The sequence below is a fragment of the Cebus imitator genome, unplaced genomic scaffold (assembly GCF_001604975.1).
Source record: "Cebus imitator isolate Cc_AM_T3 unplaced genomic scaffold, Cebus_imitator-1.0 Scaffold145, whole genome shotgun sequence".
NCBI classification, from domain to species: domain Eukaryota; kingdom Metazoa; phylum Chordata; class Mammalia; order Primates; family Cebidae; genus Cebus; species Cebus imitator.
In genome coordinates, this window is record NW_016107460.1 from 4,179,116 (window position 1) to 4,199,751 (window position 20,636).

Genomic DNA, 20,636 nt, shown 5'->3' on the forward strand with positions numbered 1-20,636 from the left:
ACGGCTGCCCCGGTCACCCCGCACGGCTGTCCCAGTCACCACCACGGCTGCCCCGGTCACCCCGCACGGCTGCCCCGGTCACCACCACGGCTGCCGCGGTCACCCCCCATGGCTGCCCCGGTCACCCCCCACGGCTGTCCTAGTGGTGACCTTTCCCGGGATCCTTCCTCTGGGTGCCCATGCCCCACAGACCCTGGAGCATGGACCCTGGGAGGGCACGGGTAACCGTAATCATCTGTGCATTTTTACAGATGCAGAAACGCGTAAACAAGACAGGCGCTCCCGTGGGTGAGACAATGGTTGTCCCCTCCACGGCAACCTGCAGCCTCATGTTGCTCTCCATAGGAGGGGACCCACGGGCCGTGTTTGTTTGCCACCTGGATGACTTTTTGAGTTGGTGACAGGACTGTGCTCATCTGTCCCACCTGTGCTGAGACTGCACACACCCAAGGGTGTCCCCGTGCGGCCAGTGTAGCCCAGGAACGGGGAAGCCTGGTGTATTCCTGCGACAGATTTACCTCTCATCTCAGTGCTGCTGGGGTCTGAGGTCTGCTCTTTCTGTCTGTAACCTCAGTGGCCTGTCTCTGCCCACGTGGGTGACCTGCTGGCCTCGTGTAGGGAAGGGAGGCCCACACTGGCCCGGCCCTGCATTGGCAGAACGGGACGTTATGGTCACAGCATGCCCAGGGGCCTGGGGCTCTGTAGGGGGGTGTATCGTGGGGGTGGCAGCTGAGTCACTGTGGGGAATTCGGAGAACGTGGCCAAGCCCTGAGGAAGGACCTCCTGGGACGCGTGAGTAGGTCCTTGAGATGTTGACCAGGGGTGGCTCCACGGCTTTGGGGGCCCCTCAGCCTGGCTGGGGACATTCCACCGGAGCATCTGCGGGGAGTCTTTGTCAAGAAGGCCAGAGACGGGTGCTGGGGGTGAGGATCCCTGCCCTGCCCGGTGTCTGATGTCCACCCGGATGTGGCGTGGGTTTCATGGCACTGGTGTCAAGAGTGTGTGTGTTCTCATACTGCCCACACGGCGTCCAGGCCACCAGGCCTCGGGGCTGGCGCTCTCCCTAACATCCTACACTTTTACTCTGACTTCGGTGCTTACCTAGGACAGGACACCCTGCTCTGGTCACCAGTAGCCGCTGCCCCGGGCTTTGTGGTTTTAGCGTCTGTGGGGTGTTCACAGGGGTTTTTGACCTCAGGCAGCACTGCCCAGGGTCAGTGAGAAGGGTCAGACTGGGAGGTGTGGATGGTGGACAGAGGGCGCCGGAGGTGGACGAGGGCAGGCCTGCAGCTGCACCATGGGCCCGTCAGCAGAGGACCTTCTGGCACATTCTATGTGTGTCTGAATTTAATTGGTTTTATAGATTTTTTTAAAAATTCTAAACCATACTTAAAACTACCACCTTCCTCTGTATAGTTCCAAACCCAAAATATGTTCAGAAAGGAAACCCCGTGCCTGTCAGTGGCCACTCTCTGTCCCTCTCCAGCGCCAGCGCCTGTCAGCGGTCACTCCCTGTCCCTCTCCAGCCCCAGCGCCCATCAGCGGTCACTCCCTGTCCCTCTCCAGCCCCAGCCCTGTCAGCGGTCACTCCCNTCAGCGGTCACTCCCTGTCCCTCTCCAGCCCCAGCGTCCTGTCAGCAGTCACTCCCTGTCCCTCTCCAGCCCCAGCACCCGTCAGCGGTCACTCCCTGTCCCTCTCCAGCCCCGGCCCCCGTCAGCGGTCACTCCCTGTCCCTCTCCAGCCCCAGCCCCGTCAGTGGTCACTTCCTGTCCCTCTCCAGCCTGGCCGCCTCCACTTGGCCTCTGTCTCTGTGGCCCTGCGGGTTCTGGACATTTGGTGTCAGTTAAATCCTGCTTGTTCTTTCCTCCCCCCGACCTTCCTAAGGTTCGTCCATGCTGGGGCCTTCTTAGCACTGCAGGTCTCTGTTATCTATTCTGGTAAAAGGTACATAACATCTATTTTTGCCATCTTCACATTTTTTTGGGAGGAGGGACGGTGTCTTGCCCTGTCGCCCAGGCTGGAGTTCAGTGGCTCGATCATGGCTCCCTGCAGCCTCTGCCCCCGAGGCTCAAGTGGTCCTTGTGCTTCAGCCTCCCGAGTAGCTGGGATCACAGGTGCGCCTCGCCGTGCTCCGCTAACTTTTTTTTTGTACAGACGGGGTTTTGCCATGTTGCTCAGGCTAGTCTCCAGCTCCTAGGCTCAAGTGACCTACCCATCCCGCCTTCCCAAAGTGCTGGGATTACAGGCATGAGCCATTGCGGCTGGCTTAGGGCTTTCTTATATGTAAGATCATATCATCTCTGTAAAGAGATAATTTTACATCTTCCTTCCTAATTTGGATGCCTTGTATTTCTTTCTTAATTATTCTTGCTAGAATTCCACTATTTTGTTGAATAAAAGTGGTGTAATCAATCATCCTTGCTTTTCTCTTGATACTCAAAGAAAAGCTTTCCGGTTTTTTTTTTTCTGTCTCTCTGTCTCTTTTTTATTTTAATAGAGATGGGATTTCACCATGTTGGCCAGGCTGGTCTCAAACTCCTGACCTCCGGTGATCCACCTGCCTTGGCCTCCCAAAGTGCTGGGGTTACAGGCATGAGCCACCGCGCCCGGCCTGTTAACTGATTTCTAAGATCATCTCGATGTGGTTGGCGAAGATACTTTGGAGGATGTTTGTTGTTTTGAACCTGCTGTGGCTGAGTCTGTGGTTCACTCGTGTTCTGTCCTGGAGAACGTCCCGTGTGTGCTGACAGTGTGCACCCATTGTGGACCTAGCGCTTTGCCATGTCTGTCAGAGCTACGTGGTTTATTATGTTGTTCAAGTCATCTGTTCCTTTTTTTTTTTTTTTTTTTTGTGCAAGAGTTTTGCTCTGTTGCCAGGCGCCAGGCTAGAGTGCATTGGCATGATCTCGGCTCACTGCAACCTCCACCTCGCGGGTTCAAGCAGTTCTCCTGCCTCAGCCTCCCAAGTAGCTGGGACTACAGGCGTACGCCACCACGCCCAGCTAATTTTTGTATTTTTAGTAGAGATGGGGTTTCACCATGTTGGCCAAGATGGTCTCGATCTCTTGACCTCATGATCCGCCCGCCTCCCAAAGTGCTAGGATTGAAGGTGTGAGCCACCACGTCTGGCCAAGTCCTCTGTTTCTTTACGTGTCTTCTCCCTAGTTGCTTTTTCATTCCTTTTTATGTCTGGATGTTTCTCTGTGATGTGATTCACCCCGTCTGTCTGTCCGTTCCTCTACTGATGGACACTGGTAGGGGCTGGGCGTTCAGGGCTGAACCTGTGATGAGATCAGGGTGCCTGGTGGTTTGTGAGAGGTGAGGGCTGGTCACACCCTGGTCAAGTGGGGATCCCCAGTGTGCGTCTGTGACGGCCTCGGTGGTGTTGAGGCAGAGGAATCGGGCAGTGGAGCCAGGGTCAGGTGGTGGAGCCGGGGTCGGGCAGTGGAGCCAAGGTAGGCGATGGAGCTGGGGTTGGGTGATGGGGCTGGGGTAGGTGGTAGAGCCAGGGTCGGGCGACGGAGCTGGGGTCGGGCAGTGGCACCGGATCTGGCGGTGGAGCCAGGGGAGGTGATGGAGCCGGGGTCGGGCGAGGGAGCCAGGGTCGGGCGACGGAGCCGGGGTCGGTGGTGGAGCCGGGGTAGGTGATAGAGCCAGGGTCAGGCAGTGGAGCCAGATCTGGCGGTGGAGCCGGGGTCAGGCAGTGGAGCCGGGGTCAGGCAGTGGAGCCGGGGTCAGGCAGTGGAGCCGGATCTGGCGGTGGAGCCTGGGTTGGGCAATGGAGCCAGGGTAGGTGGTGGAGCCAGGGTTGGGTGATGGAGCTGGGGTTGGGTGATGGAGCTTGGGTGGGGTGATGGAGCTTGGGTAGGTGATGGAGCTGGGGTCGGGCGGTGTAGCTGAAGTCTGTGAGCTCTGTCTGCTGCCCCATATGCCCGGCTGCACGTGGCCCAGGAGGGTGGTGACACAGGGTGGGGGGTCATGAGGGGTCGCAGGTGCCTCGGGCCCCTCAGGCTACTCGTTTGTCCTCTTCACTGTCTGCTCACTGCAGCGTTGGCCAGGTGACACCAGTGTGTGGCCAGTAGATTCCCCAGGTCCCTCCTCTTTGTCCCCCCTTGCTGTGTCTGCTCACACAGAAGTGGTGTGTGTGGTTTTTGTTTCAATACTGGAATCTGTTCATATTTTCCCGTCTGGCTTCCCCTAGTGATACAAATGTCTTTTCTTGCATTTGGTCTTTGAGCCGCTTTGCGTGAGCGTCTGTGTCTCGGCGGCATCGTCTGGCTCCGGGGCCGACCTGGGACAGGGCTTCTCTCACGGACTTGAGCAGATGAGACTCACAGCCCAAAGTGCAGCCAGCGCAGACCCCTCAGGCCGTGGGGCTCTGGATGCATGGCAGTACTGTCAGCCTGAGCCACGTCTGCCGTGGGAGGCAGCGATGCATTCCTGGGGGCAGCGGCGCATTCCTGGGGGCAGCGGCAAGACCAAGGCTGGACTGAAGGTCTCCAAGCAGCTACTCTGGGGTAGATTCCACTGAGGCCACAGCTGGCCCTGGTGACAGGAGGGCTTTGCCAGGGAGTGGTGCAGCGGCCAGGTGTCCATGCAGCCGTGTGGGAGGGCCACTCTCAGAGACCCACTCCTTCCTTCAGCCCCACCCCAGAGGGGAAGCTGTGGAGCCTGGAGGCCGCAGACCTGGGGCCCAGGTATGGGGGCCTGTCTCTGAGCCGGGGTTGAGGTGTGGCTGTGGCTGGCTCTCTTGGGAGGCTGTGAGGAGCCTGCCTCCTGGCTGCCCTGCTCTGGGGCTGCGGTCAGCCCTTGGCTTGTAGACGCCACTGCAGCCTCTGTCTGGTTACCCTGAGGCCCCCTGGTGTCTGTGTTTCTTCTCACGGGGATGCCAGGGGTTGGCTTTGCGGTCCACCTGTGCAGTCCAGGACATACCACTTGAGGTCTCAACCTAATCACATGTACAGGAGCCTTTTCCAAACTAAGGACACACTCAGGTTCTGGGAGGAGGATGTGGACTTGTCTTTTTGGGGGTGCATCTTGAGCACACCGTGGTGACTACATCAAGGTTCCCTTCTGATCTGGAGGCGTGGGGGTAGCCTGCCCCCACCAGCACTGTGTAGGTGTCCTCTGTCCCCTGGAACACTCTGTCCAGGCCTTACCCTGTGAGAGTTTGTGATGCTGGTGGTGGTGGCCGTCGGGACTGTGTTCGGGGCTGGGGCCTGGCAGGACAGACTGTCAGGTGGGTGACTCTTCTGTAGGCTCTTCCGGCTGGGACAGGCCCAGCTGGTGCTCAGCGTAACTGAGGCTGAAGCCCTTTGCAGATCCCTCTTAGCAGGGAGGCCTGGGCGGGCAGCCTCCCCTCAGATGTGGGGGCACGTGGCCTGGTTCCCACCAGTCCCACCACTCTGCTGGCCACCACCAGGACACATGGCTGGGCTCCCGCCAGGTACCACCCTGCCAGCCACCACCAGGACACATGGCCAGGTTCACACTAGTCGCCACCCCACCGGCTGCCACTGGGATACGTGGCCAGGTTCCCTGGTCGCCACCCCACCAGCCACCACTGGGACACGTGACTGGGTTCCCACTGGTCACCACCCCACCGGCCTCCACCGGGACACGTGGCTGGGTTCCCACTGGTCACCACCCCACCGGCCTCCACTGGGACACGTGGCTGGCTTCCCACTGGTCACCACCTCACCGGCCTCCACTGGGACACGTGGCTGGGTTCCCACTGGTCACCACCCCACCGGCCGTCTTCAACAGCGTCCCTTCTGCAGTTAATTGTCCTTAGTGTTCCAGCAACACTCCAACTCGTGCGACCCCCCAACCTCCGTCAGCCCTGCCTGGGAGAGCCCTCCCGTGCGTCCATGCTGTGCTTGTTGAAACGGAGAGATCCTCCAGCCCTCGGCCTCTCCGGCTCCAGCTCCAGCTATAGGCCCCTGCCATGGTGGCCCTCTTGGGAGGTGTGGCCCAGGAGGTGATGGGCAGCTGGAGAATCCCTGTGGGTGGAGGCTGCTGCACCCGTCAGGGAGGGTCCTGGGCGAGGGCGCATGGGGTGGAAAGGGGTGGGTGTCCAGGGAGTTCCTGGGGCTCCGCCAGCCGGAACATTGCCATCACCTGGAGCAAATGATTGACTCGTTTAGTGATGCCCTTTCTTCACCTGTAAAACGGGGTGATTGTATGTCACACGGTGATTGTAAAGCGCTTGGGCCCAGCCCTCACTTAGAGCGAGTGTTGATACCTGTCTCCAAGGACAGCAGGTGGGAGTGGCAGGGGAGGCGTCAACACGATGGCCAGGGCCCATTCTGCCACTTCCCCTGGTGGGTGGTGGGCAGCCCCTGAACCCCAGCAGTGAGAGAGGCCTCCCGACACCGCGGCCCCTCTGTGTTGGCCCCAGGAGCTTCCTAGGGGAGAAGGTGCTGTTTGCAGATGGTCAGACCCATCATGTGGAGGGAAGGGTGGACGCTGCAGGTAGCCGCCCCCAGCCTGCCTTGGGGGTGGGGGTCACTTCTGCATCTGCTGCAGTCTAGAGGGTCTGGGGCTCCCCTGTGGGTAGACTTGGGCCTGGGCAGTGTCCAGGGGACAGGGTGGTTCCCCGTTAAGGCTGCATTGGCCTCCCTGTGGTGTGTGGTGGAGACTCAAGGTGCCCGCCCTGTGGAGGATGTGCCAGAGGAAGCCTGGGCTCTGTACCAAGATCCCGCTGAGGGCAGTGCTGGGTGGGCGGCTGGACCAGGCCCACGAGGTCCTTAGAGTCTACGGAGGAAACTCAGAATCTGCCGGGCCGGGCAGCCAGAGACCCCAGTCCATGGAGAAAACTCAGAATCCACCGGGCCAGGCAGCCGGAGACTCCAGTCCTTGGAGAAAACTCAGAATCCACCGAGCTGGGCAGCTGGAGACCCCAGTCCATGGAGAAAACAGAATCCACTGGGCTGGGCAGCTGCAGACCCCACTCAGCAGCTGGCAGTGTCCTCAGGGTCCCCAGAGCCAGTGCTGGCTGCCCTGTGCGTTTCATGTCGTTGATACCTGCCTGTCCTCCACAGATGGCATCCCTGGGTGGTGGGACCCACCTCCAGCCTGCACCCTGGGGAGAGGCGTCCCATGTTCTGCCTGGAGCAGGCAGCCCCCCCCCCACCCACTGCAACCCTTCTTGTCACTTAGAGTGGTCCTGGTAGTGGGTTCTGGAGCCTGTAACACTGGGTCAGGCCCTAGGCAGCTGGGACCCTCCCAAGCCTCAGCCCTTGGGTCTGGTGGGGACCCTGGTGTATCCCCTGCTCAGCCCCTGAAACCAGCTCCAAGACTGTTTCTACTTGGCAGGAAGGAGGTTTCCATGGCTGGGATGTTAAAGCAGGTCCCTGGACGCAAGGTGGCAAAGCTGCATTGGCCCTGTGTAGGGGAAGTGGAGGAGGCGGGGCTCTCCTGGCCCGTGGTCCTGGGACAGACAGCAGGGGAAGGGGCTCGAGCCACATGGGTGGAGCTGTGGGGGGCATGGTAGGGGCCCCTTTTCTCTTTCCCCTTCCTGACCCCACAGTAGGGGCTGGGGTGGGGCTGGCAGGGGACAGTCCTCAGCTACAGGGGCCAGGGTGGGCCAGAAAGAGGAAGGGGTTCTTGGGGCACTGGGGCCTTCTGGCTGCAGTGTGTCACTTGGGGCCATGGTGGGATCCCCAGGTCCATCCCCAGGCCCGTCTGCCACCTACCCTCACAGCTCTGCAGCCTGGGGCAGGGAGGGGTCCCTCGCTGGGGCACCGTCCCCACAGGGAAGCAGAGGGAGCTGGTCCGTGGCTGCTGTGGAGTCACCTGCTGGGAGCAGGCAGTGCACGCGCACGTACGACCTGAACGGTGTGGGGCGGCATGCTCAGGTAACACCTGTGCCTGGTTCAAACCCCACCAGCAGGGAGCCCGCTCTGTGGCTTTGGGCAGGGGGTGGGGCTCCCCATGCCTCAGTTTCCTCCTCTGTAAAAGGGGGCTTTGTGAGGCTCAACAGAGTTGAGGGGGCTCCTGGAGCACAGTAGGTGCTCAGGGAGGCTGCCCTGCTGCCTCTCCCACCCAGGCAGGTTCAAGTGGGAGGGGAGGGGCCCTACCCCGCGTGTGCCGGGCCCGCGGTGCCCGAGAGGAGGCAGCTAAGTCTGGGGGGCTGTGCGGCTGCCTGTGGAGCAGTGGGTATGCTGCTGGTGTCCTCCAGGCCCAGGTGGGCGTGTTAGCACGGACGCCTGTGGTTCCCCAGTATTTATAGGTGCATCTGTTGTTTTATTAAAAAATCCAGTTTCATTCAGCTTTGTCTCAGATTATTTGCAACAAAGTGGAAAAGTTAGTTTTCCGCCTAAAATGGGCTTCTAATAAAATTGGCAATCTGCCTGCTGAGCCTGAATTTTCTAGAGTTTTGCAAAGCTGAGTATTTTGGGATGGATTACAAGGAGGGGTTGGCTGAAGGACAGTGTTCGCGATGCCAAGCCCGTCGTCTGTGTGAATTTTACGTTGGACCAGGATAAATGCGTATTTCCTGATGGGGCCCAGCGTGGCTGTGGCGTTTGGTGGTCTCATGATGTTATAGGCCTAGCCGGGGGTCTGCAAGCTGCTTCCGTCCAGGGCCAGGTAGTTGAAGCCAGGGTTCTGAGCAGGTGTGAACGGCACCCGCGGAGGTGCGTGGCCGTGCCCCCGTGAAATTTTATGCACACTGAAATCTGAATTTTATAGACGCTTCCTGTGTTTCAAATTATCCTTATCCTTTTCATTTTATTGAGACAGTTAAAAGCGTAGAAACCGTTCCTAGCAGGCAGGTTTGGAGCACCGGGCCCTGTAGGTTGCCAGCTCTCGTTCCTGTAAAGATCTGGGGACTCGAGTGAAACTCACATGTGATGTTTATGTGTTCGTGTTTTATGGAATGACTCACACAGCTGGGCAGCCACCGGACGAAGGGAGCATGACCCTTTGGAGAAGTAGCTGTGCCTCGTGGTGAGCTGCTGATGGAGCTGGGATTTGAACCTGGGCGTTGGCCCAGAGTCCATTTCGTGAATGCAGATAAACACAGGTTTATGAGCTTGATGATTTAAATGAGGTTTTATTACCTGCAGGTATGGGAGGCCGGTGAACAGGGGATGATGCCGTGGAGAAGGTTATTTATTACTCAGCTCCCAAGCAGGACCCTTCAGGGACGTGCAGAGGCTGGGGGTGGGAGGCAGGGGGCTGCGTGGGTGGGGCCTTTCTGTGGTTTCCATGGGAAAGGTAGGAGGAGCAGGTGTTGGGTCAGCTGGGTGGAGTAACTTCAGTGGGTTCTGGGGTGCAGTGGCTGGCCCTTTGACCTGGAGCGGCCCTGGGGTGATTGGGGGCCCGGGGAGGAGGTGGGCCCAAGCGAGGGCTCGGGGTCGGTGGGTTTGATTTGAAAGGTTCGCTCTGGGATGAGTCCTTTGCTGTCTCTAGGAATCATTTGGCCCCTCGCAGGGTTGTCCCTTCAGGGTCAGCAGGTCCGCAGGTGCTGGAGTGTCGAGGGCACAGCACGTAAGAATGCAGGAGCGGCTGGGCCCGGTGCTCACGCCTGGAAGCCCAGCACTTTGGGAGGCTGAGGTGGGTGGATCATGAGGTCAGGAGTTTGAGACCAGCCTGGCCAACACAGTGAAACCCCAATTGTACTGAAAATACAAAAGTTAGTCGGATGTGGTGGCAGGTGCTTGTAATCCCAGCTACTTGGGAGGCTGAGGCAGAAGAATGGCTTGAACCCGGGAGGCAGAGGTTGCAGTGAGCCAAGATCACACCACTGCACTCCAGCCTGAGTAACAGAGCAAGACTATGTCTCCAAAAAGAAAAAAAGAAGGTAGGTAGCCTGCTAGTGTGACTGGTCAGAGCCGGAGGGAGGGTCAACACAAGTGCCAAGTGGGTTTGGGGAAGTGGGCAGAATTCCCAGCTGAGCACCCCCCGCCCCCCATATTTCTTATGACTGGAGAAAAAGGCCAGCTCTCACTTGCCAGTGATGATCAGGTCCTTGGGATTGTCAGGGTACCACGGTGGGGGTTGAAGGGCCAGGCTGGCCACAGCCAGGCACAGCACAGCACGTGAAGTCCAGCCTCAGGAATAGGGGTGTCCTGCCTTAGGCTGGGGGTGTGTGATTCCAGGCCAGCTGAGACAGTTTTCAGTTTGGGGAAGCTTAGCCATTCCTGTTTCTGCCCCCAGTGCCCACCGTCCCCTCACACTGGTGGGTTTGAGGGGTGAACACAACCACATCACAGGGCCACCTGACTCTGGGATTTGGCCCAGCCCCAATGGGGTGCCTGCCTTCTCTTCTCCCCCCATTCCTGGGGTTTGGCCCAGCCCTGATGGGGCTCCTGCCTCCTCTTCTCTCCCCTATTCCTGGGGTTTGGCCCACCCCTGACGGGGTCCCTGCCTCCTCTTCTCTCCCCTACTCCTGGGGTTTGGCCTAGCCCTGATGGGGTCCCTGGCTCCTCTTCTCTCCCCTATTCCTGGGGTTTGGCCCAGCCCTGACAGGGTCCCTGCCTCCTCTTCTCTCCCCTATTCCTGTGGTTTGGCCTAGCCCTGACAGGGTCCCTGCCTTCTCTTCTCCCCCCATTCCTGGGGTTTGGCCCAGCCCTGATGGGGTTCCTGCCTCCTCTTCTCTCCCCTATTCCTGGGGTTTGGCCCAGCCCTGACGGGGTCCCTGCCTCCTCTCCAATCCTGGTCCTGGGCTGCAGGACTGTGCTCGGGGCCCTTGGGCATTGGTGTCCAGCACATTCACAGCCTCTGGACGCAGGTCGAGGTCACTCGCCACGGCCACAGCTGCGCCGCCTCCCGCTCCCAGCCTGGCAGGCCCACCTGCGGGACCCTGGGCTCACTGGGCTCTGCTCCGTTGTTGCATTTTCAAGGTCCGCTGAGTCCGAGCCCTGCCCAGGTCTGGCCGCCGGCCGCCCGCTCTCTGGGCCGTGCTGATGCAGAGATGCTTGTTTTCCTGTGACGTCAGCTCCTCCACATCCATGCCGTGTTTTAGTTTGTGCCTCGGCTGCTGGCTCCAGCTTCCCGGGGGAGCCGGGTACCACCCGGGCCTGGAGACATGAGGAGGCAGGGATGTGAGGGGCGGGGGACAGGACGGCCGGCCTTGCGTTAAACATCTGCTCCTCGCGCTCCAGCCTCCCTGCCTATTGTGGGGCCAGAGGCGAGCCGCCACAGCATCAGCTCGTCCTCAGGAAGGAAGATGCCTCCCTGCACGCCCGCCGCGCGCAGAGCATAAAGAGCCTGCAGCGAGGAGCCAGGATAAGAAAGGCGGTGAGTCGGGGCATCTCCTCTGTGGATTTTCCATAACCCCACCACCCCCCGCCGGGCCGGGCCCGCCGTGCTGCAGGCCCGTGCCTGCGGAGGACGGTGCCCGAGTCAGCATTTTGGGTCTGAGTCCCGGCGTCGCGGCCGCCTGTGTGCTGCACAGATGCTCCGGGCAGCAACACGGCGGGTGCCACGGCCCGGGAAAGGCGCTCGCCTACAGCAGCCCCCGGCGGTGTCAGGGGAAACGCAGCGAGAGGCTGTTGTTTTGCGGGTGACAGATTTTTAGAAAAATAAGGCTGTGGAGGACCTTGCCAGTGAAGCGGGGGCTGCCGGGGGGAGATGCACGCCCCACGGACGGACGGTGTGTGGCCCAGGCCTGGCAGATGCGTGGCAGTAGCCACGGAGGGCTGGGGGCCGCGGAGGGCTGGGGGCCGGGGGCTCAGGGAAGGCCTCTTGGGCTCGTCGGCCTGCCTGGCCCTGGGGAGTCGCTGGCTGGTGGGAGTTTGGCTGTGGCTGATGCTTCTCGGCTATGGGTCTGTGAGTCTGTGTTGGGGCCAGCACGGATGGCGTGTCTGCTGCCTTACCTCCATTCTGCATTGCTGCAGGTGGGCAGATCAGGGAGACCACAGGGCTGGAGTCTGGAGACCCCAGGGGCCAGGGCCAGCGCTGGGAACAGCCAGCACCTGTCTGGGCTTGCGGTCTTCCCCTCGTGAGCCTGCCCTCCCACCTGCTAAGCCCCCGTTTTGCATGGATAGCATCGGGTTGGAATCTGGGTGACACGGCAGGGTTAATGTGCACGGCTCACTCCGTCGGGGTCCTCGGATGGTGGCGAGGAGCGGCGCTGCGGCGTCCTGTTTTCTATTCTGAAATGGTTGGAGGTAGACTCAGGGGTCTGGGGGCCGCACGGTCTTTGGCAGGAATGTGGGAATGTGGGTGCTTTTCTGACGACCATTTTGCAAGGTGTTTTTGTTTAAAAACAAAACAAAACAAAACGAAACAACCACCAGCCTCCCCAGTCAGGCTTGTGGGGAGCCGTGGGCCTGGGCGGACTGGGCTGCTGGGGGAGGCAGCTTGCCCCCTTGGGGGGTGCTGGGTGCTGGGGAGGCTGGCAGCGCGCCCCTTCCCAGGCGCAGAGGGACCTCAGCAGACGCGGGGCTGCTGTGCTCGGCCAGCTTGGGCTGCAGGGGTCCTTGAATGATGGAGATTCTGTGTTGATGGGTGAGTGGGAGAGAGACTGAGCAGGGGTGGTTTTCACACGTGCGCCTGCCCGCGAGGAGAAACGTGCTGTGTCATAGTTTCCTCGGTGCCTGGGACAGCTTGGCCTCGGCTTTCATGTGAGCCCACGCTGGCCGTGCACGACTGGCACGGTCCCTTGCAGCGTGAAGACGCTGCTGGGGTGGGGGTGCTGTGGCCCGGAGCAGGATTCGAGTAGTTACTGGCCTTTGGTCTGATGGCCCTGGCTGGGTGAGTCAGAGCTGGGATGGCGGCAGGTTGGAGGGGCCGAGGGCCGTCCCCCGAAGCCGTTTTGTGCCGATGCTGCCGGGGCCGGCTGTGGCTGCGTCGCACCAGTGTCTGTGTCTTGGCCAGACTGGCACACGTCTTCCACGCTCCTGTCTCAGCTGCGCCGGCCGTCAGCGGGGCCCCTTCTCCGGCCATCGTCCTGGACTTCGGAGCCACTGGTGGTTATGTAAGGAGTTGTGTGTTCCTCTGCCCAGCTCCGAGCTCTGTCTCACCTCCCAGACTCACCTCCGGGCCCCGTGCTCTGCTGCGATGTTTCCCAGGCTCCCTGTTAATGAGATCCCTCAGTCCAGAGTGTCCACCGAGTGCCCGAGAGCCCGGCCCATCCAGACTTCGTGTCCCAGACCTTCCGCAAGGTCTGGTGAGGACCTGCCAGGGCTGTCGGTGGCCCCGATGGGGACGCCCACTGAGCGTCCTCATAAGTTCCCATGCTTGTGGCCTGTTCTCCCGTGTGTCACGGTTGGGGCTGCATCTCATCTGCTGGACACTGGTCACCGAGGACTCAGCTGGGCGCATGCAGTTGAACCGTCGGGGCAGGGGGCTGTCCATGGGGTCAGGCACTGACCTCTGCTGAGGATCCCAAGCATGGGGCAGCCGTCTTATCCCGTGCTGGCACAGAGCTTTTCCCAGGAGCTGGTCAGGGAGCTGTCGTAGGGCCAGGCCCTGAATGGGCTGCTTGGGACCAGGGCTGAGGGGGCGCCCAATGCCATTGAGGGCAAGCCTGTGGGAGAGTGTGATGATGCCCGAAAAACCAGGAACAGGGCCTTGCTGTGCTGCTCGTGGTGCTCGCGTGTGGGGTCAGCAGCTCCAGTCTCCCGGTGCCCACTCACTCCTTGGCGATCTTTCCGCCACTCTCACATGGCAAGTGGAGTGGACTGTGCGGCCGCCGCTCCCACCAACCTTCATGCCACCGGCTGGGCATCTCCATCCCCCAGCCCTGGGGCCGGCACAAAGCAGGGCCTTCAGAGACGTTTGTCCTTTTATTGCAAAGGCTAGAGAAAGCTTTGTTCAGGCCAGGCACGGTAACTCACGCCTCCCAGCACTTTGGAGGTCAAGGTGTAGGATCCCCTGAGGTCAGGAGTTCGAAACCAGCCTGGCAAACATGGTGGGACCCCTGTCTCTACTAAAAGTAGAAAAATTAGCTGGGCATCGTGGCAGTGGGTGCCTGTAATCCCAGCCATTCGGGAGGCTGAGACAGGAGAATCGCATGAACCCGGGAGGTGGAGGTTGCAGTGAGTCGAGATGGCGCCACTGCACTCCAGCCTGGGTGACAGAGCGAGACTCCATCTCAAAAAAGAAAAAAGCTTTATTCCAAAGAAGCCACCTGAGCCTGTTGGTTATCCAGTGTTCCACTTGCTTTAGGTCACAAAGTGGTGGCAGTGACTCATACAGGAGTTGCTGTGGCAGAGCCTCCTCTGTGCGTTGGGGCTGGCGGCTCATTTCTAGAATGATCCTGAACACATGAAGGAGGACACCCCCTGCTCAGGACTGGCCGCTTCTCCCTCGTGTCTGAGGCCTCCAGGAGAACCAGCGAGTCTGCCGTCACCGGGCAGCCTTGGTGGGCCGGCAGGTCTGCCATTGCCCCCGAGAGAGGGTCAGAGTTGGGAGAGGGGAGACCCCGAGGTGATGCCGCCGTGGTTCCTGTGGTGCCGTCAGCGCCTCTGGTGGTGAGGGGTGTGGGCGCTTGGGCTTTGTTTACTCCATGATCACGTACTGGGCGCACGGGAGCATCTACATGCGCTCTGGTGGGCAGGAAGGGCCCTGGCTTGGTGTTTTCTTTGAATGGAAATGGTTTGAGTGTGTCTTGTTTTTCTGTAGTTTTCTCCTTTAGTGTCTATTCTGTGAGAAGTTTGAAAACATTCCACTGACTGCAAGACAGAGCCACCCTGTGCCCAGCGGGGCTGTGGGGCCCCAGGGCGGACTGGCAGCTCAGGCGTCTGGGTGGCTTCCTCTGCTCCTTAGTGAACCCTGACTGTTGAAAGAATCCCATGAAGTCACATCAGGTGTAGACAGGCCGGGCCTGGCATCCTTTGCGGATCAGGAAATTGCATTGTTGCCCTCGATAAATGCTTGTGTGTAAAGTTTGCATTGTACATTATTTTTATATGTAAAATCTTATTTTGAGTTTTAGATCTTTTCTGTTTGAAGGTGTTGATGGTCCTGTGGGCCTTACAGAAAGAGAACAGGTGTCCCTGGTGCCCCTGGTGCCCCAGCTCCCACTCCCTGGAGGGGATCACTTAGCAGCTTCTTCTTGACATTTATTTCCACATTTGTAAATAACACATTTCTGCTGCTGTTTCTAGATTTTTCCATGTAGGATGTTACTTCCCCACTTTCTGTGGGACACATCAGCTCATCTCCTCCCTCCTTCTTCCCTCCTCCTGACAGAGTTATGTCACAATTTATTGTTTTCAATCATTGAGTGTTTACCTAATTGTGGGTGGTGTGAATACCCATGAGCCACCAGAATTGCATTCCCTTGTTTGCACAACTTTTGGTTTTCCTTGGAGTTAATACATCGTGATTGTTTAAATCGATTTCATAGAAGTCCTGTCTCTAATTTAGTCCAGTTTCCTCTTCCCAGCAGAGAGGCAGCTCCCCGAGATGCCTGTGTTGCCTCCCTCCTGGTGCACCCGGGCCCCCACTCCACATGCTGTGAGGCTTCCCTGTGCCCGAGCTGGGAGCAGCCCCCTCCTCTGTCCTCTGCATACAGTCTTGATCTCTGGATCCCTGTCTTCCTCTTTCTTGGCTTAATCTCCGGTTAAGACTCCTCCAGCGGCTTTCTGAGAAAGACAGTGTGGGAGGCCAGTTTGGGGGATCTAGTTGGAAAATGCTTTCCTCCTGCCACACACTTAAGGATAGTTTAGCTAGGTATGAAATTCTGTATTGGAAAGAATTTTCCCTTTGCATTTTGAAGGGATTGTGCCACTGTCTTCTGGCTTCTGTGTGACCAAGAAGTCAGGTGCCGTTTCGATTTTTTTTTTCTCCTGAAAGTCTTTTATAATTTTTTGTCTTCAGGGTTCCCAAGTTTCGTGATAATGTTCCTTTTTGTGGGACCTTCTTTGTCTCTTGTGCTGGGAACTTGTGACATTTGGATGTGGGGAACTTTATAACCCAGTTATGTATCTCACATGACTGAGTCCCCTTCTCTGACCATGCTTTAGAGCTAACACTGATTATTTGTTGGTCCTCCCAGGCTGGTCCTTTGATTTTCTTCTCTGTTTTCCATTTCTTATGTTCTAGGAGATGTCTTCAGGCTTTTCTGCCCAGACCATCTATTTTGTTGCCTTGTTCCCCTTCTTATCTTTTAATTTCCAGGAGCTCTTTTTCGATCTTTGAAGATGCCTTTTTAAGGCGGAGTGTCCTGCCCTTGTGTATTAAAGGCACGTTGCACTTCTCCTCTGGGCTTATTCATCCCAGCCGAGAGGCACCGTGGTATCATGTGGCAGTTCAGCAGTGCCCAGCACATCTGTGGCTGCCAGGCTTCCTGTGTGTGACTCATGTCATCTTCTCAGTTCCCTGTGGGGTAGGCACCATAGTTTTCTTCATTCTGGGGAAAGAACAGCACCTGAAACACAGAGAGGTCAAGAAATTTCCCAGAATCACACAGTTTGGGTAGAGACTCAAACCCAAAGGGCCAGGCCTGAGCCCATGCTATTTGCCACATGCCCTGGGGCCTGAAGCCGTGTGGTCAGAACCCAGCTCTGCCACTCACCAGCCATGTGACCTCGGCCACCACACTGTCCACCCTGTCTCAGAGCCCCCTTGTAAGTGGGCGTGATGGTAAAAGGCTTGGCTCCCGAGGCTGTCACAGGACGAGTCAGTAACTAAGCCCAGCGCTGGCACCATGGCTGCTGCTGATCGTGGCACACCGTGGGAGGGTGTGTGCTGGTGGCGGCTGGTGATCACGGCTCCTTTCGGTCTTACCTTTGGCCTTGTCCTCGGCTGTTCCCACCGAGGGTCCTTTTTTCTGTTTGTCCTGGCCTTTGTGGCCTCCTCGGCCCCCTTGTTTGTCTGCCCACGTTGACTCGTGGGGCACCACAGAGACGGTGGTGGCGGAAGTCCCCAGGGATTGTCGTGCCTGGGAGGGCCAGGCGTCTTGTGCCTGGGTAAGGAGACTGCCACTCCTGGAAGCCCTCTTGTTCCCGGGCTGTCTTGGGCGAGGAAGGGCATCTGGGGATCGACTCCTCAGTGACTGGGACCCTACATGGTGGGCCCCCCACCTTTCTCACTACCTGGAGCTTTTGACGCAGAGCCCTTCTTTGGGGTTTGACCCAGTGCAGTCTTCTGGTGGCCATGGGGCCCTCTGCCTTCCAGGTCCCAGGATGTTGCTGCCCAGCGCCGCCTCCTCTGCTGTTTTGGGTTTGTGGGAGTTTTTCTTTGGTCTTGGGAGGGAGGGTCGGTCATTGACATGTTCGTCCTGCTGTGTCTACCTGGAAACCGTCGTGATGACACCTTCCGAAAGCTAAAGTATGCGGGAAACCGAAGTTGGAGAAGGTGTTTTAGGTAGGGACAGCGTGTGTGGATGTGGCAGTGGACGTGGCGGTGTGTGCATGTGGCAGTGCACGTGGACGTGGCAGGTGTGAACCAGCACGTCCCACGCCTCTGCATCCTCAGGGGCCGGACGGTTCAGGGCAGAGTTTTAAGGAGGGCAAAGGTTTTTCCTTGATGTTGCCTCCCGATGTGGCCTGGGGGTGATTTTTTTTTTTTTTTTGAGACGGAGTTTCACTCTTGTTACCCAGGCTGGAGTGCAATGGCGCGATCTCGGCTCACCGCAACCTCCGCCTCCTGGGTTCAGGCAATTCTCCTGCCTCAGCCTCCTGAGTAGCTGGGGTTACAGGCACACACCACCATGCCCAGCTAATTTTTTGTATTTTTAGTAGAGACGGGGTTTCACCGTGTTGACCAGGATGGTCTCGATCTCTTGACCTCGTGATCCACCCGCCTCGGCCTCCCAAAGTGCTGGGATTACAGGCTTGAGCCACCGCGCCTGGCCCTGGGGGTGATTTTCAAATGCTTGGCCCTGGTACAGTTCGGTTGTCACCCCCTTGTTCAGTGAAGTGTTGGGAAGACCAGTTTTTGGAACAGTTTTGGATTTATAGAAAAATCAAGACAGGAGTAGCACATGGGCGTTTTCTGTTCCCTCCTGGTCAGCACGATGGGTGAGTTACTCAGCCCATGTGGATGCCTCTCCAGCTAAGGCTTCATTCCACTCGCCTCAGTATCCCCTCCTGCCCCGTCTGTCCCAGGATCCCGTCTGGAGCCCCATGTGGCACTCCCCCATCACATCTCCTTAGGCACCTGTCACTGTGACAGTCTGTCAAGACTTGCCTTGTTTTCGACGACCTTAGGAGTTTTAAGGAGGACTGGTCAGGTGCTTTGTAGGATGTCCCTTCACTGGGGTTTGCCTCATGTTTTTTCCGAAAGGACGGGGGCTCTGGGCTTTGGGAGGAAGGGCATGGAACTGAAGCCTCCTCGTCTCCCTCCAGGTCCAGGTCCACACCCTCCGCACGCGTGTCCATGTTGGCTTTGCACGTCACCTGCCACCGTGTTTATCAGTGCGTGTTGGCCTCTGTGTCACCTGCCGCTGTGTGTTTGTCTGTGTTGGCCTCTGTGTCACCTGCCGCCGTGTGTTTGTCCATGTTGGCCTCTGTGTCANCCGCCGTGTGTTTGTCCATGTTGGCCTCTGTGTCACCTGCCGCTGTGTGTTTGTCTGTGTTGGCCTCTGTGTCACCTGCCGCCGTGTGTTTGTCCGTGTTGGCCTCCGTCACCTGCCGCCGTGTGTTTGTCCGTGTTGGCCTCCGTCACCTGCCGCTGTGTGTTTGTCGGTGCACGCTGGCCTGTGCCTCTCCCCCTTGCTGTCCTGTCTCTGCTGAGTGAGGCATGCGTGGCCTGCACCTCAGGGGTGGGAGCTGTGTACGCTGTGTCGAGTTTGCGCAGGATTTGTACGTGTGTTCTCCCATTGATTAATCGTTTCTGTCCATGTGGACTCGCAGGTGTCAATTTTGTACTTTGGGTTAGAATCCGACACTGTCTCGCTTACGTTACTGCCCAGATCGTTCCAGCTTTGGGCACTGGGGCTCTTGCAGGACGGCTGTTGGGGCAGTGGTGAGGCCAGACACTGGGTGGGTTGGGGGTGGGTACTGGTGCTGAGGGGTCTCCGGCAGGAGGGGGCAGGCTGCAGGGAGCAGGTCCCATGTCCGAAGGTGGGTCTCAGGGAGTCTGGGCTGTGGGCAAGGACCCCCAGAAGGGGCCTGTGTGGCCAGGATGTCCCAGGAGTGCAGATCCCGGTGTGGGGTTTGGCCCCTGGAACATGATTGGTGCCACAGCCAGAGCTCCAGGGTCGCACCCAGGTGGTGCTGGGTGGCGGTGGGGAAGGGATCTTCACCCAGCTAAGTCAGCAGTGCTGTGAGGTCAGCAGCCCGGGCTCTGCATGGGGCTCGTGTGGAACTCAGCAGGTCACAGTCGTGACAAGAAGGCGCCTAAGTGTCTTTCCACTGGCCGTCCGAGGGCGGACGTGGTCAGAGGTGCCAGATGCACCACGTGTTCTTTGCAGCCCTTGGCAGTGTCACCTGCTTTGTCCCACCTGTTGTGTGCGCCCTTTCCCTGCTCCAGGGCTGTGTGTCTCGCAGAGGGACGGGCAGGCCCCACGGGGCCCAGGTTGTGCTCCGTGGATGTGATCACACGTGCAGAAGCTTGTGGCTGCCGGAGGTAAATCACCTCTTTCAAGCTGCCGGCTGCCCGTCTGCCATAGACAGAGTGAAGTCTGCTGGTTTTTATGCATTTGTTATCTTGGGCAACAGAGAGAATCGATTTTGCGTAAAGACTGAAATTTCGTTCGTGAATGTGAGATCGTGCACCTGTTCTTAGTGACTTGTTTTGTGGCGTGGGTGGTGCTGTGCTGGTATCTGCTCCGTGAGGAACAAATGACACTGGGATTTGTCGCTCCATCAATTTCTCTGGTGTAAATGCTCCCGCCGCGGCCGATTTTAGGCCAACAAAGGGGAGGGGGTCACTGCAGGTGGAGCTGGGCAAGGGTGCACACGGCCTGCTTCCGAGAGTTGGTCCCCCCGCCCAGCCTTCCCCTGGAGGTGGAGGATGTCAGGGGACCTGGTTCCATTTGGTTCCTTGCCTGAGCATCCAGGGGCAGCTCCGAGGGCGCCTGTCCTCCTTCACGTGGCACTCAGGATCCAGTAGCAAGGAGAGGGTGGAGGGGTCAGCCACCTCGGGCAGCAGGTGTCCACTCCTCCGGCGCCCCCATCCCCCTCTCCTCATGTCCTAATAGGTCTGAACAGGAAGCTACATTTAGGGCGGCCGTGCAGTTGAGATCAGTTTTAAATACCTTGGTCCAAATTTTCAAGCGCGTATCTTTAGCGTTTCCCATGTGGCTGGCCCCAGAGCATTTGGTTCACTGGGTGGAGCATGCTCGGAGCCCCTGGGGGTGCAGGGATGTTGTGGGAGGAGGGTTGGTTCGAGGGGGACAGCTGCCTCTGTGTCTGTGTCCGGAGGGAGCCACTCCCTGCCTCTCCCTCCCTGCAGCCTCTGTCCCCCCTTTCCCAGGCTCTGATTGCAGCTCCGAGCTCAGCCAGTGGTCTCAGGACCCCCTCCCACATTCACAAAAATTACTGAGGTCCTCGAAGAGCTTTTGGGTACATGGGCTGTAGCTGCCAGTGTGAACTGCACTGAAAATTTAGAACAGGGAATGTTTCTTTTTCATCAACTCTAATTAATTTATGATTAATTAGATTAATTCTAAAATAAACCCATTGTCTATTAACATTGATCATACCATTTGAATGATAAATGACAATTTTTCCAAACAAAAAAAATCAGCAAGAGGGTGGCAACATGTTTGCATCTGGCCGAGCAGAAGACA

General features: G+C 58.4%; 1 protein-coding gene across 7 annotated transcripts in view; it reads left to right on the forward strand.

The window, feature by feature from the left end:
- Positions 1 to 20,636, forward strand: part of PRKCZ (protein kinase C zeta) — a 133,508-nt gene that overhangs the window by 9,326 nt on the left and 103,546 nt on the right. The window contains exon 1 of one of the 7 annotated variants that reach the window (XM_017542639.2): positions 10,794 to 11,248. The exons of 2 other annotated variants lie outside the window; for them this stretch is intronic. Coding sequence is in view for 3 of the 5 variants with exons in the window: in XM_037743503.1 (XP_037599431.1) it covers positions 11,582 to 11,603 (22 nt within the window). In the remaining 2 variants the exon portion in view is untranslated. Of the gene's footprint in view, positions 1 to 10,793; positions 11,604 to 12,045; positions 12,121 to 12,443; positions 12,461 to 20,636 lie in introns of those variants that run through there. 4 more of the 7 variants (XM_037743506.1, XM_037743503.1, XM_037743502.1 and 1 more) reach the window with 4 other exon arrangements.